This window comes from Zootoca vivipara, chromosome 5 (genome assembly GCF_963506605.1).
Source record: "Zootoca vivipara chromosome 5, rZooViv1.1, whole genome shotgun sequence".
Lineage (NCBI taxonomy): Eukaryota > Metazoa > Chordata > Lepidosauria > Squamata > Lacertidae > Zootoca > Zootoca vivipara.
Window position 1 is genome coordinate 21713012 of NC_083280.1, and position 13697 is coordinate 21726708.

The following is a 13697-nucleotide window of genomic DNA, read 5'->3' on the forward strand; positions in this document are numbered from 1 at the left end:
CAGTCAGACATGCTGTCACTTACCTTTTTGCACAGTGATAATTGCTGCTGGCAAGAGACTAATTGCACCTCTGATAATTATTGAACAGCAGGGGTTATGAAATATTTTCTGAGTAGACACCCTTTGCATAGAAATGATTGGTTCCTCATTCCCTCACGAATATTAACAGTGCAGCCTTTCAGACATTACCTATCTTGTGATACAGTTCCGGCAACTGAACCTCTACTTTCTCTCTTTGGAAAAGGTGGTATTCTGCTTGTTCGCACACGGGTGGAATCATATTAAACTGCCTCGCTACAGAATAGGCTTCCTGTGGAGAGCCAGCAAAAAAAGAAGAGCACATTAGCGGAGAGTTCTCCTGGGAGAAATGACAGAGCATTAAATCAAATCAACTCTTTCCAAGACAGTGCCCAATACAGATGTTTTATTAGGGTTGCAATGTTTAATACATTTGAACAAATTGATTAAAAGAACATCGGATTAACCGGAAGCATTTTTTTAAAAAAATACAAGTACAGTCGTACTTTGGTTCTTGAACGCCTTGCGAGTCGAACGTTCTGGCTCCTGAACGCCACAAACCTGGAAGTGAGGTTTGCGAATGTTTTTTGGAAGCCGAACATCTGATGCGGCTTCCATGGCTTCTGATTGAGTTCAGGAAGCTCCTGCAGCCAATCGGAAGCCGCGCCTTGGTTTTCGAACGTTTTCGGAAGTTGAACAGGCTTCTGGAATGGATTCAGTTCGAGAACCAAGGTACAATTGTACTTTAAAAAGGTGCAAATGACTGGGAACATCTGTCCTGCTTGTGACAAGGCATCACTTAAAAGCCCATGCCTGTACCACGAACACATGCAGCCTGCTTTTTGTCTCTTGAATTATTTTTTCTTATATGCATGTCTATGTAGATTTCGTCAATTCTTTCAAGATTTCTATCCACCCCCACCCCACCAATGATCACACAGCGAAAGGAGTGTGGACTGTCGAATTTTGGATTGCTTCCAAGTAGGTGGCTCCTAGAGCTGCTGCTACCGCAACTTACTCTGATTAATTAATAAATAAATAAATTAGTATACTGCTTAGTGCCAAAATAGACTTCTAAGTGGTTTAGAAAACAGAGGAACCAGGAACACAAACACTGCTAATGAATGCTTTCCCATTGCAAGCTAGTTTTCAGCTCGCCTTTTGTACTGTATGGGGCATTGCGCTTTTACTGTGTGCCCATGCTGGTATGAGTCCCTGTAAATAACTATAATAATAATAATAATAATAATAATAATAATAATAATAATAATAATAATAATGTCCCAATGAGCACAGCACAGCTGCTGAGGGTGGGAAAGGCTAATTTCCAATTTACTTGGGCAGTCATCTGTCTGTCTGTCTGTCTGTCTGTCTGTCTGTCTGTCTGTCTGTCTGTCTGAAGTGATGCTTAAAAATAATAACCAAATATTGAATTAGCGCTAAGTGCTTATGCATTCATGTCCTTGTAGGTTCAAGCTTGATTGCCCATTGCTGAACACAAAACATTTCCCCCCCAAATAATATTTATTGATTTTCAAACATTTCAACAAACAAAAAAGCAAAAATAAAACATAATCAAAAAAGGGAAAAAAAGAAAAAGAAAAAACATCAATTCTTACATTAACTTGACATTGTGGACTTCCTCGATTCCCCACACACCGGGTCCATTTATTTAAATCTAAATTAAGCAATTTTCCTTTATCATCTTAAAACATTCTAACACAATTTTTCCATTATTTCACAACCAATTCTAATCTACACAAACCCATTGTTGCTCCTCACCCTATTCCTACTCTTTCGCCACCTGTCCACCACTCTCCCTGAACACAAAACATTTTTTTAAACCCCCCCCCCAGTTTTTAACATTTGGACTGGAAGTGCCGATTGGAAGCACTTATCTAGAGAAAAATGCACTAAAATGACAGCGAGTAGGAAGTCCATTTGTTTTAAAAAATCATTTTAATATGTATTATGGAGCTATTGCTGTACTTTGAAAAAGTATATAGATGGACCTGTGCTTAGGAGATTTTAGCATTAATAAAACTTCAGTGATAACAGGTAATAGCGAAGGTGTGCTGAGTGGGCAGTTGGTTTTGGCAATAGGGTTACTTTCTTAATATTTAACTGCACACATCAAAATTCCAACCTTTTAAAAATAAAATATTAATACTAATAATAATAATAATAAGGAAGAGAAGTGCTATGACTGTCTCTACCAGCTATGTTCTTCTCTTCTTCTAAAAAAGCTAGACTTTTTGGAGCCTGAGAAAAGACTGAAGAATTGGAAGGAAAATACAGGAAGGCAATGATTGGGCAATGGCACTGTGTGGATGCCCCGTAAAAAATGGGGGAGCAGACCATGGCAATTCCACACATCACACCTGGTGCTGTTTCAATGCTTGCAGCTCGAATAACTTTGGATCCTCTTGAAAAGCTACCTTACCATTATTTCCATGGCACTCCAACGGGAAGTTCCCCAGTACATGGCCATGCCTTGGTTTATCACGTGAGTCATCGCCCGGACAATTTCTAAATTGGAAAGAGAGAGAACAGAACCATATCATATGCAACTGCAAGCAAGGTGGTTAGCAGAAATATGCATTTGGGACCAAGGGTGTATGTGTGTGAGAGAGATGCAACAAGGCCGTACACTTAGCAATCCTCCCTAAAAAGAAAGTTGGACTTTTCTTATTTCTCTTTCCGTATGTCGCCCTGCAACTTATGCTACAAAGGTTGGAGTCCAACTTTCAATCCTGCATTTATAAGTTTGCCTATTTTATGCATTGTGAATCGAAGGTAACCGTGGAAGAAAAGGCACCCCCCTTTACGTATTCAGGTGGTATGAACGTTCTTACATTTTACGCAATAGTGTACAGTAACCCCCCACTTTATGCTCATTTAACTTGTGTGCATTCAGCTTTATGAGCATGGCAAAATAAAATCTTTAAAAATATTAAAAGGGGTGGGGTTCTGGGGAAAATGACCTTGGCAAACCCTCCCACCACTGAGCCCACTGGTTTTTTTTGACTATACATGATTTTGACTTTAGGTGTGATCCCCAGAGCATATCCCTCACAGAAGTTGCAGACGTACTATGAGAATATGCAACCATATACATGTCTGACCACCTGCATGTCGTTGAGGCAACTAGAGTCGAAATAAGGATAGAAAAAGGATATTGAAACAGCTTTGGTAGATCTCAGTGTATGCATGCCAACCTAGGTGTTGTATCTATTTGCTGCTGCCTCCATCACCTGATGCTCTCTGGCTGGTCATCTGGTCATCCTGGACTTTGGCCCCCTAGCTGCACCATCTTCATGAAATATTCACATAGCCCTATGGCATGGTCACAATAAATAAACTCACTGGAATCCACCAGGTTGTGGGTTAATATCGAGAAGATTCAGTCAACACACCTTGCAAATGTCTAAGAATCACCTGTCTCCAGGTGTTCTGGTCTCTACACTGTCCCTGGATTGTGGAAACTGAGATGCTGCTGGGCAAGTTTGAGCCCCACATCACATCTCCAGGGCTGATCACAGACGCAAAATATTATCCTTCCTTTCATACAGACAAACCCTGGAAAATCATTACCAGGAATATGGAAGGTTGCCAAAGGCTATTATTACAAATTGTATTTGCTATTATTTTGTGAGAGGCTACTGTAAGGTAATTTATGTACAACTGAGGAGAATCAACACATGATTTTGTGAGTGTCCTACTAAGCAAAACACACACCTGTCCACAAAGAGAAAAGTTTAAAACTTAAACAACACAAGAGGGCAGCATTGTAGAAAGAGATATATGGGAATACTAACTTTTCGGGGTTCTTTTTGCTTTTAAACTTCACTGGACCAATTTCTCAAGTGGAAATCAGCTTATTGATCCAAGGGCAAGATGTGCAAGGCTGGCACAGTTGTGCTTTTGTACAAATCCCTGTATTTGGGCCCAGGGCATGGTCTAAGGCAGCAACCTTGCTAAAGGTAGGCAAGATAGGTGCCAAGATCAGAGACCACCCAGACTGCAGCCCCATGCATGTCACCCGAGCAGAACACTGTCACCATGTGGATAGGCTTGTCCTCCTTGAATTCATCTAATCTTCTTTTAAAGCCACCCAACTTGGTGGCCATCACTGCCCCCCAAGTTCTATCATTCAAACTATGCGCTACATGAAGAACTACTTCCTTTTTATAGAAAGGAAGCCTACAAGTGAAACATAAATAATTTTCAGTGGGTCGATTCCTACAGCCATTATGGGATGATGGCTGTCTCGCTGGTTCTGTCATGAGGAAATTGGTGTGCTCACAAAGACTCTGACATGGCTTGTGCTTGTGCAGGATGCTGCACGGTGCGAAAAGGTGCATTTTCTGTGTGTAACTGCAAACAGAGCAACAGGAATACTAGAAGTGATGTGTCAAAAACTGATCTAGACTTCATGCAGCACATAGCACCACTATGGAAACAATGGCCTCACCCTGACTAGCATGACTAGAATTCAGAAAAGACCAAACCTTCATCCACAGTCACCAAGAATTAAAGTAGTGTGAGTGCCTGGAGGCGGTTGGAGGATGGATGGCGGCTAACAATTTGAGGTTGAATCCTGACAAGACAGAAGTACTGTTCGTGGGGGACAGGAGGCGGGCAGGTGTGGAGGACTCCCTGGTCCTGAATGGGGTAACTGTGCCCCTGAAGGACCAGGTGCGCAGCCTGGGAGTCATTTTGGACTCACAGCTGTCCATGGAGGCGCAGGTCAATTCTGTGTCCAGGGCAGCTGTCTATCAGCTCCATCTGGTACGCAGGCTGAGACCCTACCTGGCTGCAGACTGTCTAGCCAGAGTGGTGCATGCTCTAGTTATCTCCCGCTTGGACTACTGCAATGCGCTCTACGTGGGGCTACCTTTGAAGGTGACTCAGAAACTACAACTAATCCAGAATGCGGCAGCTAGACTGGTGACTGGGAGCGGCCGCCGAGACCACATAACACTGGTCTTGAAAGATCTACATTGGCTCCCAGTACGTTTCTAAGCACAATTCAAAGTGTTGATGCTTACCTTTAAAGCCCTAAATGGCCTCAGTCCAGTATACCCGAAGTAGCGTCTCCACCGCCATCATTCTGCCCGGACACTGAGGTCCAGTACCGAGGGCCTTCTGGCGGTTCCCTCGTTGCGAGAAGCCAAGTTACAGGGAACTAGGCAGAGGGCCTTCTCAGTGGTGGCGCCTGCCCTGTGGAACGCCCTCCCAACAGATGTCAAAAAGGAAAACAACTACCAGACTTTTAGAAGACATCTGAAGGCAGCCCTGTTCAGGGAGGCTTTTAATGTTTAATAGATTGTTGTGTTTTATTCTTCTGCTGGAAGCCGCCCAGAGTGGCTGGGGAGACCTGGCCAGATGGGATTATTATTATTTCCCATGACCTGCTGCCTAGTCCTTTTTACTGGAGATGCCAGAGATCAAACATGGATGCAAATCACAAGCTCCATCATTGTGTGACAGTTTGAAAATAGCTGCATTATTTTGTCTTCTATCCTGTGACACACACATTGGATTATTACAGTGCTACTGCTGCTGCCGCCGCCCTTCCCACAGTCCAGTATATATTCCATCTGAGCTTTCTGAAACCACTGCAAGATCAGAAAAGCCAAGCCAACCAGTGACCAGAAAACATTATACATGTTTTTTCTTTAATGAAATGTGTAAAGTGTGCCAATTTCTAGGGGCCTCCCTTAGTCATCCATCTATTGAGTTGACAGCGCAGGGGATGATTACATTAGAACTTCTTAACGCCTCCAGGAATTTTTCACTGTAGAGTTTATTATCTCCCATGCCCCAGCCATTTCTTTTTATTCAAGGCATTGTTGCTTTTGGGAAGTTAACTCTTTTATATCTTGCTGCACAATCTTTTGCTTGAATGAGGAAAACCGTATCAATCAACACAGAGTTGCCAACCTTTGGTCTTAGGGGAGGGAAAAGCTGAACATACTCTCTTTGAGAGTGTTACTTCCCTTTCTTTCTGAGAGGAAGGCCCTCAAACCAGGGACTGCATTTGTTGTGGGTACTATAAAATTCCCATTCCGCAGAATTAAAATTGGCAATGCTCAGAACCACCCCTGCAAACGCCCCCTCCCCAACCCAGGCAAAACACCTACAGTCAAAAGAAATAATACATAGATAACAGAAGCAGGAAAGTTACAGGTAGGTAGCCGTGTTGGTCTGAGTCGAAGCAAAATAAAAAAATTCCTTCAGTAGCACCTTAAAGACCAACTAAGTTTATATTTTGGTATGAGCTTTCGTGTGCATGCACACTTCTGAAGAAGTGTATCTGAAGAAGTGTGCATGCACACGAAAGCTCATACCAAAACAGAAGCAGGAAACACTCAGACAACACATCACAACCTCTATCGTTGAGCCTTTCATTCAGCTGGAGAAACCATTGGCACCTGCAGTCCTGGCTCTGCAGTTTCTAGTCTCTTGCCATTGCTATCCTATCTCGCTTCAGACCAATTCCGATGCTGTTGATTTTTTTAAAAGAACAAATCATAATAGTAAATGCAGGTTCTAGTAGCCATGGGTGTTGCTGTACTCACTGTGGCTTGTTGGGATGAAATATCGCATTCAGACTTAATTGCAAAGCATCCATTTAGAAAAACAAAGCACATAACAAGCCAAAAGATGGCTTCATCCCTCAGGGCCAGAACATCAGAACTCGTGTGTGTGTGTGTGTGTGTGTGTGTGTGTGCGCGCACGCAAACACACACACACGAGCAGTTCAGAGTGACATAGAGTGCACCGTTGCCATGGAAACTCCACACATGGTAGGGATGCCAAAAAATTACCTCTGCCTTCCCTATTAGCAAAATCCTATGCACATCTCTTTGGAAATAATTCCTACGGACTACACTGGAAGTTACACCAATGGATGTAGGATTTCAACCTTATTCTCTACACTTCTGATATAGGAAGAAAGCAATGCCTCTGATTACTGCGTGTCCAGAAAGGAGTAACGAGAAAGATATTCACAAAAGAGGAGGACTGAAACAAAAGTATTTCGAAATGTTCAGAGTTCCTGCCCCCCTCAGTATTGTTGCACGTCACTCTAATCTCTGAGCAGTGCAAGATTCCAGGGGTCTCAGGTGCTTACCCAGGGCTCCTGTTTCCACAGAGACCGTGATGTCTTTACGATATATGGTTTATTTCCACATATGTACAACCTGAGCCTACAATGGAGGGGTTCACAGCATTAACACCACCCAAAGGGCCTTGTTTCTCCCATTTCCTCAGCCTTGGATTCAAACAGAAATCAAACATTGTATCTATGGCTCATCTGGTGGGGATCCTCATTAGAAGGACAAAACCCCTTATCTAAGGCAGAAAGGATAGGTTGTTGTCCCTTGAGTGCACCGAGAGGAGGAGGAAGAGGGAGACTGGTTCGAGGGTGACACAAAGTTTCCTCAGGTGGGAGGAAAGCTTCAAGTGGGGGAAAGCTCGAATGAGGAGAACCCCTTACTGTTGTGTACATTAAGAATAGTCTCATATTTCCCCTCAGAGCTTAAAAGAAACCGTGCCACATTTTGGGCTGGAAGAGCACTTTCATTTTACCTTTAAACTCCAAACATTGTGAGGGGGTTTATAAGGAGAATAACTGGGATAGTGGGAGGTGAACTTTACCTCAGGACATCCCCATTAAAGCCTTGCACAATCTGAGAAGTAGGTTGTACAATAAAGACGGAAAGTAGAGGACTTTTGTCACACCACATCACTCCCAAACTCTGCTCTAAAACTCCAAAGAACTTTATCCTTCTAACTAACCACAAGCTGAGAGGGACCCCAGCCCTTTGCCATCTCACACAGAGCCCCTTTCCTTTGTTTCCCTGAATGCCCCATCACCCAGGCTATCATCAACACATGAAGCTAGCCTGGCTTATATTTTAACAGTTGCTGGATCCAGGGGTTAGAAGGGTTTCACACAGAAGGTATAGAAGGCTCCATGCCCCCGCCCCAAACTCATAACAATATGTTAGAGTGTTATTCTCCTCAGCATCTTTAATGGATTTTTTGTGACATATAACATAGATAATAGAATAGAATTTCAAAGTTGGAAGTGACCACGAGGGTCTTCTGGGCCAACCCCCCCCCCCGCAATGCAGGAATCCTTTGCCCAACGTGGGGCTCAAACCCACGACCCTGAGAATTAAGATTCTCCCGCCCTACCAACGGAGCTGTCCCAGGTCCTCGGCTACTGTTGTAAATGGGCTAAAATAGCTCAGCCTCCTCCCCTTGCCAACCCTGTCAATTAGGGTTCCATGGATATTGAATTTGCACAGACGCTCCCTCTCTCTTGCCAGCAAATCATAGCAACGCTCCTTTCTGTGTGACACTCAAATCACACGAGCAGCCGCACAGCGAGAGTATTTCCAAAAGAAAGCGGTGCAAGGGAGGTAATTATCACAAACACCATGTGGAGCTCTTTGTTTTCTCTTGTCTATCTGCCGCGTGCGCGCGCATGTGCGTGTGTGCAGCCTCCCACAAACTGCTTAATTCCCTGTCAGTCTAGAATGTGAACAATGAAGTGCGATCTCCATTATTCTTCCTTCACCCAGAGATTGACTTATTTCGCCGCTGCCGCCACCAATACACACCAGTGCACCCTCTTCACGTATTAACCCCTAAGATATGCCCATGGGGGGGGGGGAGAACGTCATGAGGCAGCAGAGAACAGAAGGAGATGGTGAGAGGGTGGACCAAGTGATGCTTGGCAATAAATCAAACCAAAGAAGGAAGAGTAGGATTGAGAAGGATCAAAAGATTGAAGGCAAATCTCTCCCCTACCCCTATGCTTTCAGATTGTTGCTGTTCCTGAAGCAGGGTGTGCAGAAGATAGACTGGGATCCACGGGTAGATTGTCATATGCCCTCTTTTCTCAGGACACACCCTCTTTTTCATGGGTAGAGTCGTCATAGCTATCCATAGTTAAATGTAGAAGTCGGTGAAGGTATCCTCTTTTTTTTTTTTTTTTGCTCTTCAAAATATGGCAACCCTAAATAAATCCCTCTTTCAACAAACTTTCTAAAATAATTGTCCCAGTTGGTACCTGTCTTGGAACGGATTTTATTTTCCGTATATGCTGTTGCTTTAAACTGTTTTTATATTCATATTTTTTTAAAAAAATCTTTTAAAAAAATGCAATTTCACTATTTTTTTATATGCATCTGGTATATATATAGTATTATAAATCACTTAGGGATGCCTCTTGGGAAGAAAATCATAAATGACATAAATAGCAGCAGCAGCAATAAATAGATCTCTGCGTGATTTGCAATAGAACAGCATGGGTTTCTGACTCTACATCATGGAGCATCAGATAGCAAAAACTAAAAAGCTTTTTCAACCCTTCCAATTTCAGTTGCTGAAAAAGGATGCTGGGGAATGGAGGGGGAGCAGGAAGATTTGGCCCCCCAGGCCTGAGCTTCCCCATTTCTGTTTTAAAGCAATACGTACATCTTGTCGGGGGCTATCTCAACCTGACTTAGCCCAAGCCCAGATCCCCCCCCTGAATTGGCCTGATCTGGTTCTGAATCTAGCACACAGGTTTAGTGCTTACGGCCTGACAAAATGCTATGAATTTAGCATGGCTCATCCTTGCTAATGCTGCGAAAGCTTTGTGAAAGTGTAACATTAAAAGGCTTCTCTCTGGCATCCCGCTATTTGCTCAAAAGATTCTTTTGCACTTTGTCAATTAAGCAGCAAGTAAAGAAGCGCAGCGTTGACTTGTGGAGCAGCCATGAAGGCTGCTAGGAAAGGTCAAGATCATCCGCTAAGGAGAAAGAGCTGAGTCGCTGACAGCAAGTGGCAAAGACAGTGCGAGTTCTGCTGATGCCATAGATTGTACAGGTTGTCCAACGGTATTAGCTTACTAGGCGAACCGTGAAGAGGGGCTGTAGGAGGTTCCGGTTTCCGCCGGCAGGAATGGCGGACCTGTTTTCCATCCCTCTGACCTTCGTAAGGAATTTGGCGGTTGCTAGGGGAGTAAATGGCAACCCCCTACCCTCTCCGGGGGTTACGGAGAGGGGCCGCTGGCCCGCGATGCCCCCAGACCCACTCCGACTGTTTATGGAGTGGGGGGAGCTTGGGCTGAAAAGCACTTACGAGGGCCAGGACTCCCGGACGCTAATCTGCATGGCGGGGATTTCCATGGTTAAAGAAGATAATTAGGCTTAAAACTATGGACATACTTCAGAAGGAGGGGAAGAAGCGCTGTTTACTGCTGAGAAATTTATGCTGCTGAGGGAGAGGAGTCAAAGGCTGTATATCATCTGGAAGAAGGATTGATGGGGACGGAGCGATAAGTTTTTTTTTATTTTTCTTCATATGAGTTACTTCGTACCTTCCCAGACGCGATGTCCTGGCTTGTTTGGAGTAAAAGAGAAGCAAAAGACTGTGTGAGTTGAACTTTATAAACTGTTGTTACTGAGCATATTTTTTAAAGATGTGGAGTTGCCGATGAGAAAAGCCCCCCCCCCTAGTCGGACGGAAGGAGTCCTGGACGCGTTCGGAGGATTTATGAGCTGTGACGCACTTTGAATTGGAGCAGCGACCTGAAGCTAAGTTCAGCTATAGGGCAAGGAGATCCATTAATTTACCAAGAGTTTATGGTTTGATGTTTGGGTCTTCTGCCTGGAAAAGCTGTAAATTCTATAAAGATCGTTAATCTTCATGGCTATGAGAGAAAACGAAAGTGATTTGAGCTTTTTAAGATGGCGCTGCTTCGACGCAACAGGGAGCTCCAGACCAAGAAGATTTATGGGGAGGCTGGACTGATTAACCCACACAGGAGAAGGAACATTTGTGAAACCTTGTTTGATATTTATCTCAGCAGCTGGGAAACAATCGGTTGAAAGTGGAAAACATCTATGTGACTGTAAGGGGAAGATCTGGATTATTATGAACTTGGAGGACGATTTGAACTTTAGAAAAAAGACGGCAGTGGACGGCTGCGAGGAATCCCCAATTTCTTGAAGCATGGGAACCCAAATAAAAAATTTTCTAGACGATTTGGCATAACATTCGGTTTGATTGATATATATATGTGTATAATTTGAAATAATGAATGTGATATAATTGGTTTTAATTGGAAAATTAATAAAAATATATTTAAAAAAAAAAAAGAAGAGGGGCTGTAGGAGAGAAATGTCCCTAAGGCTAAGGCTGCAATCCTACACCCAGTTACCTGGGATGAAGCTCCATGTGACTTAATGAGGTTTCCTTCTGGGTCAACATATATAGGATTGCACCGACAGTCTCTCTTTGAATTATTCTCACCTTCTGGGTTGCACAGATGGCTGTCAGAGGGGCTGCCATTCTGCTGGCAATATTTCAAACTGTCTCCAGTGCCTCAAGTGGAAGCACTTAGTGGAAGCATAAATACTTGTCACTATAACCAAGAGGGGGAGCTGCAAAAAATGTGTAGACGGAGCTGACAAAGCTCCCTCCTCCATCATCTGCTCTCTGATGTGTATTTATCCCTGCTGAGGATTAATGGGATGAGTCATGAAAGGGCTTTTACTGCTTGAGTGTCCGTGCAAGGAAGAGGCTGGGCAATTGCCTGTACATCTGCAGAAGCAAACAGGGAGGGAGGCTTCGAAAAGGTGCTGCAGCCCTGTGGCTTGAGGCAGAAGGTGAGGAGGGCGATGATGCCTGAGTAGTCACTATAGAGGCTGTATCAGGGGGGTCACTGGACTAAAAAAATCTTGCAGCACAACCCTTTGCACTTTTGTCTATTTAGAAGTTTAGCCCCAGTGAGTTCAGTAGGACTTACTCTCTGGTAAGTGTGTATAGCAGGCGTGGGGAACCTTTTTCAGTCTGGGGGGCATATTACCTTCTGTCTGAACTTCAGGGGGCCGCATGCCAGTGCTGAGTGGGGTAATAATAATAATAATAATAATAATAATAATAAAGCAATAAAACATCAGACATTAAAAACTTCCCTAAACATGGCTGCCTTCAGATGACTTCTAAAAGTCAGATAGTTGTTTATTTCCTTGACATCTGATGGGAGGTCATTCCACAGGGTGGGTGCCACTACCAGGAAGGCCCTGTGCCTGGTTCCCTGTAACTTCACTTCTCACAGTGAGGGAACCGCCAGAAGGCCCTCGGAATTGGACCTCAGTGCCCAGGCTGAACGGGGTATAAATTATTATTATTATTATTATTATTATTATTATTATTATTATTTATACTCGGCTGAAGCCATTTATAGTATGGATTAGCTTCACTTACAGAAGCACAAACTGTGCCTTTCACCAGTGGAGCCAATGCGTAATACTTTTCCTCAGGACACAGGAAGCCCCCGTTCCCTTCCTTTCTTGTGAGGTATAACTGGTGGGCTGTTGCATCAGCCTTCCTAAATCTTATGCTCCAAAACAGCCCTTAGCTTATGGCTGTAGAAGAGAGATAAAGGCTACCTTTCTCCAACTGGCCTGCCAAAGCTGCAAAAATCCAACTTTTTGCCACACAGGATTTTCTCCTCTCTTAGAGTGTGTAGAATCGCAGGATGTTTATGGTCCTTTAAGTTATACTGCCTCAATCCCTTAATGAGGCACATTTCTCTTAAGAAAAACAGGTGCTCACAGTTCAAAGTGGGAAGCTTACAACCTGGACGGGAGATGCTCGAAAAAGCCTCAAGCAGATGGCACAGAACATCCAGGGTCAAAATAGACAAAGCAGAATGCTAACTGCTGAGAGGGGTATTGGTACAGATGCATAGGGTCGTCAGAAAGTAGCACTCGTCAAAAATGGGAATCGCAAGAAGGCAGCCTGGTACTTCTCTAGCTAACAAGAGGTGGGGCAAACTCCGTGCTTCTTGTTTCAATAGACTTGGCCAACTATGTTAATGTCACCCCCCCCGCCTCTCTCTCTCTCCCTCTCCCTCTCTCTCTCACACACACAACTTTATGTTATATATAACAACTGAATGTTATATGTACAAGGATTGCAATCCTGTACATGGCGTCTCAAATCCCATTGACTTCAATTATCTTTATAGTTAGTAGGTGTAAGGGGGAGAGAGTATAGAGAACCGCCCCCTATCATCAGGAGCAGCTCCTCCCCAAGCAGTCATGGAAGTGCAGGGTCTGAAGGAGATAGTCAGGAAGCAGAGAGGGAGAGCCAGGGCTCCGGCAGCAGGGAAGAGCCCCTGCTCCACAGGCGGGAAGAGAGAGAGACGGAAAGGGGGGAGAGGGAAAAGACGGAGCATAGACCCTTTCCCCCGGCAGTGGAATTAAGGAGGAGGAGAAAAGGGAGGAGATTCGCTGTCCCCAGGCTCTTATGTTGGTCCAAGGGGCGAAAAGGGGCAGTGCTGGATTCTGACACGGAATGAGAGGACATGAAACTGACAGCTCATCACACTGTAAATAATGTGCACCAATAAAGACTCTGAAAGGCAAGTTTGTGGAGAGTCGTTACTCAGGAGTAGCCATAATAACCTCTGACAGTAGGCTACTGGGCTTTAAGAGGCTTTAGCTATGCGCAAGATTGCAGGCCTGTTTTTTATCTTTCTATATATTATAACTGACTGAGCAAAAAGGTTATGTCTCCCTCCAAGATACGAGACATGTTATGCTCTGTGACCTCATCAACTGCTGGCAAATTTGCACTAGGCTCCGTCTCCAGTGAAAACTCTCAAT

General features: G+C 44.0%; 1 protein-coding gene across 1 annotated transcript in view; it reads right to left on the reverse strand.

Annotated features, from left to right (window-relative positions):
• KCNAB1 (potassium voltage-gated channel subfamily A regulatory beta subunit 1) overlaps window positions 1-13697 on the reverse strand; it is a 197008-nt gene that overhangs the window by 10009 nt on the left and 173302 nt on the right. The window contains exons 9-10 of the mRNA XM_035133179.2: window positions 2462-2547; window positions 190-310 (exon numbers count right to left, since the gene is read on the reverse strand). Of these exons, the coding sequence (XP_034989070.1) occupies window positions 190-310; window positions 2462-2547 (207 nt within the window). The remainder of the gene's footprint in view (window positions 1-189; window positions 311-2461; window positions 2548-13697) is intronic.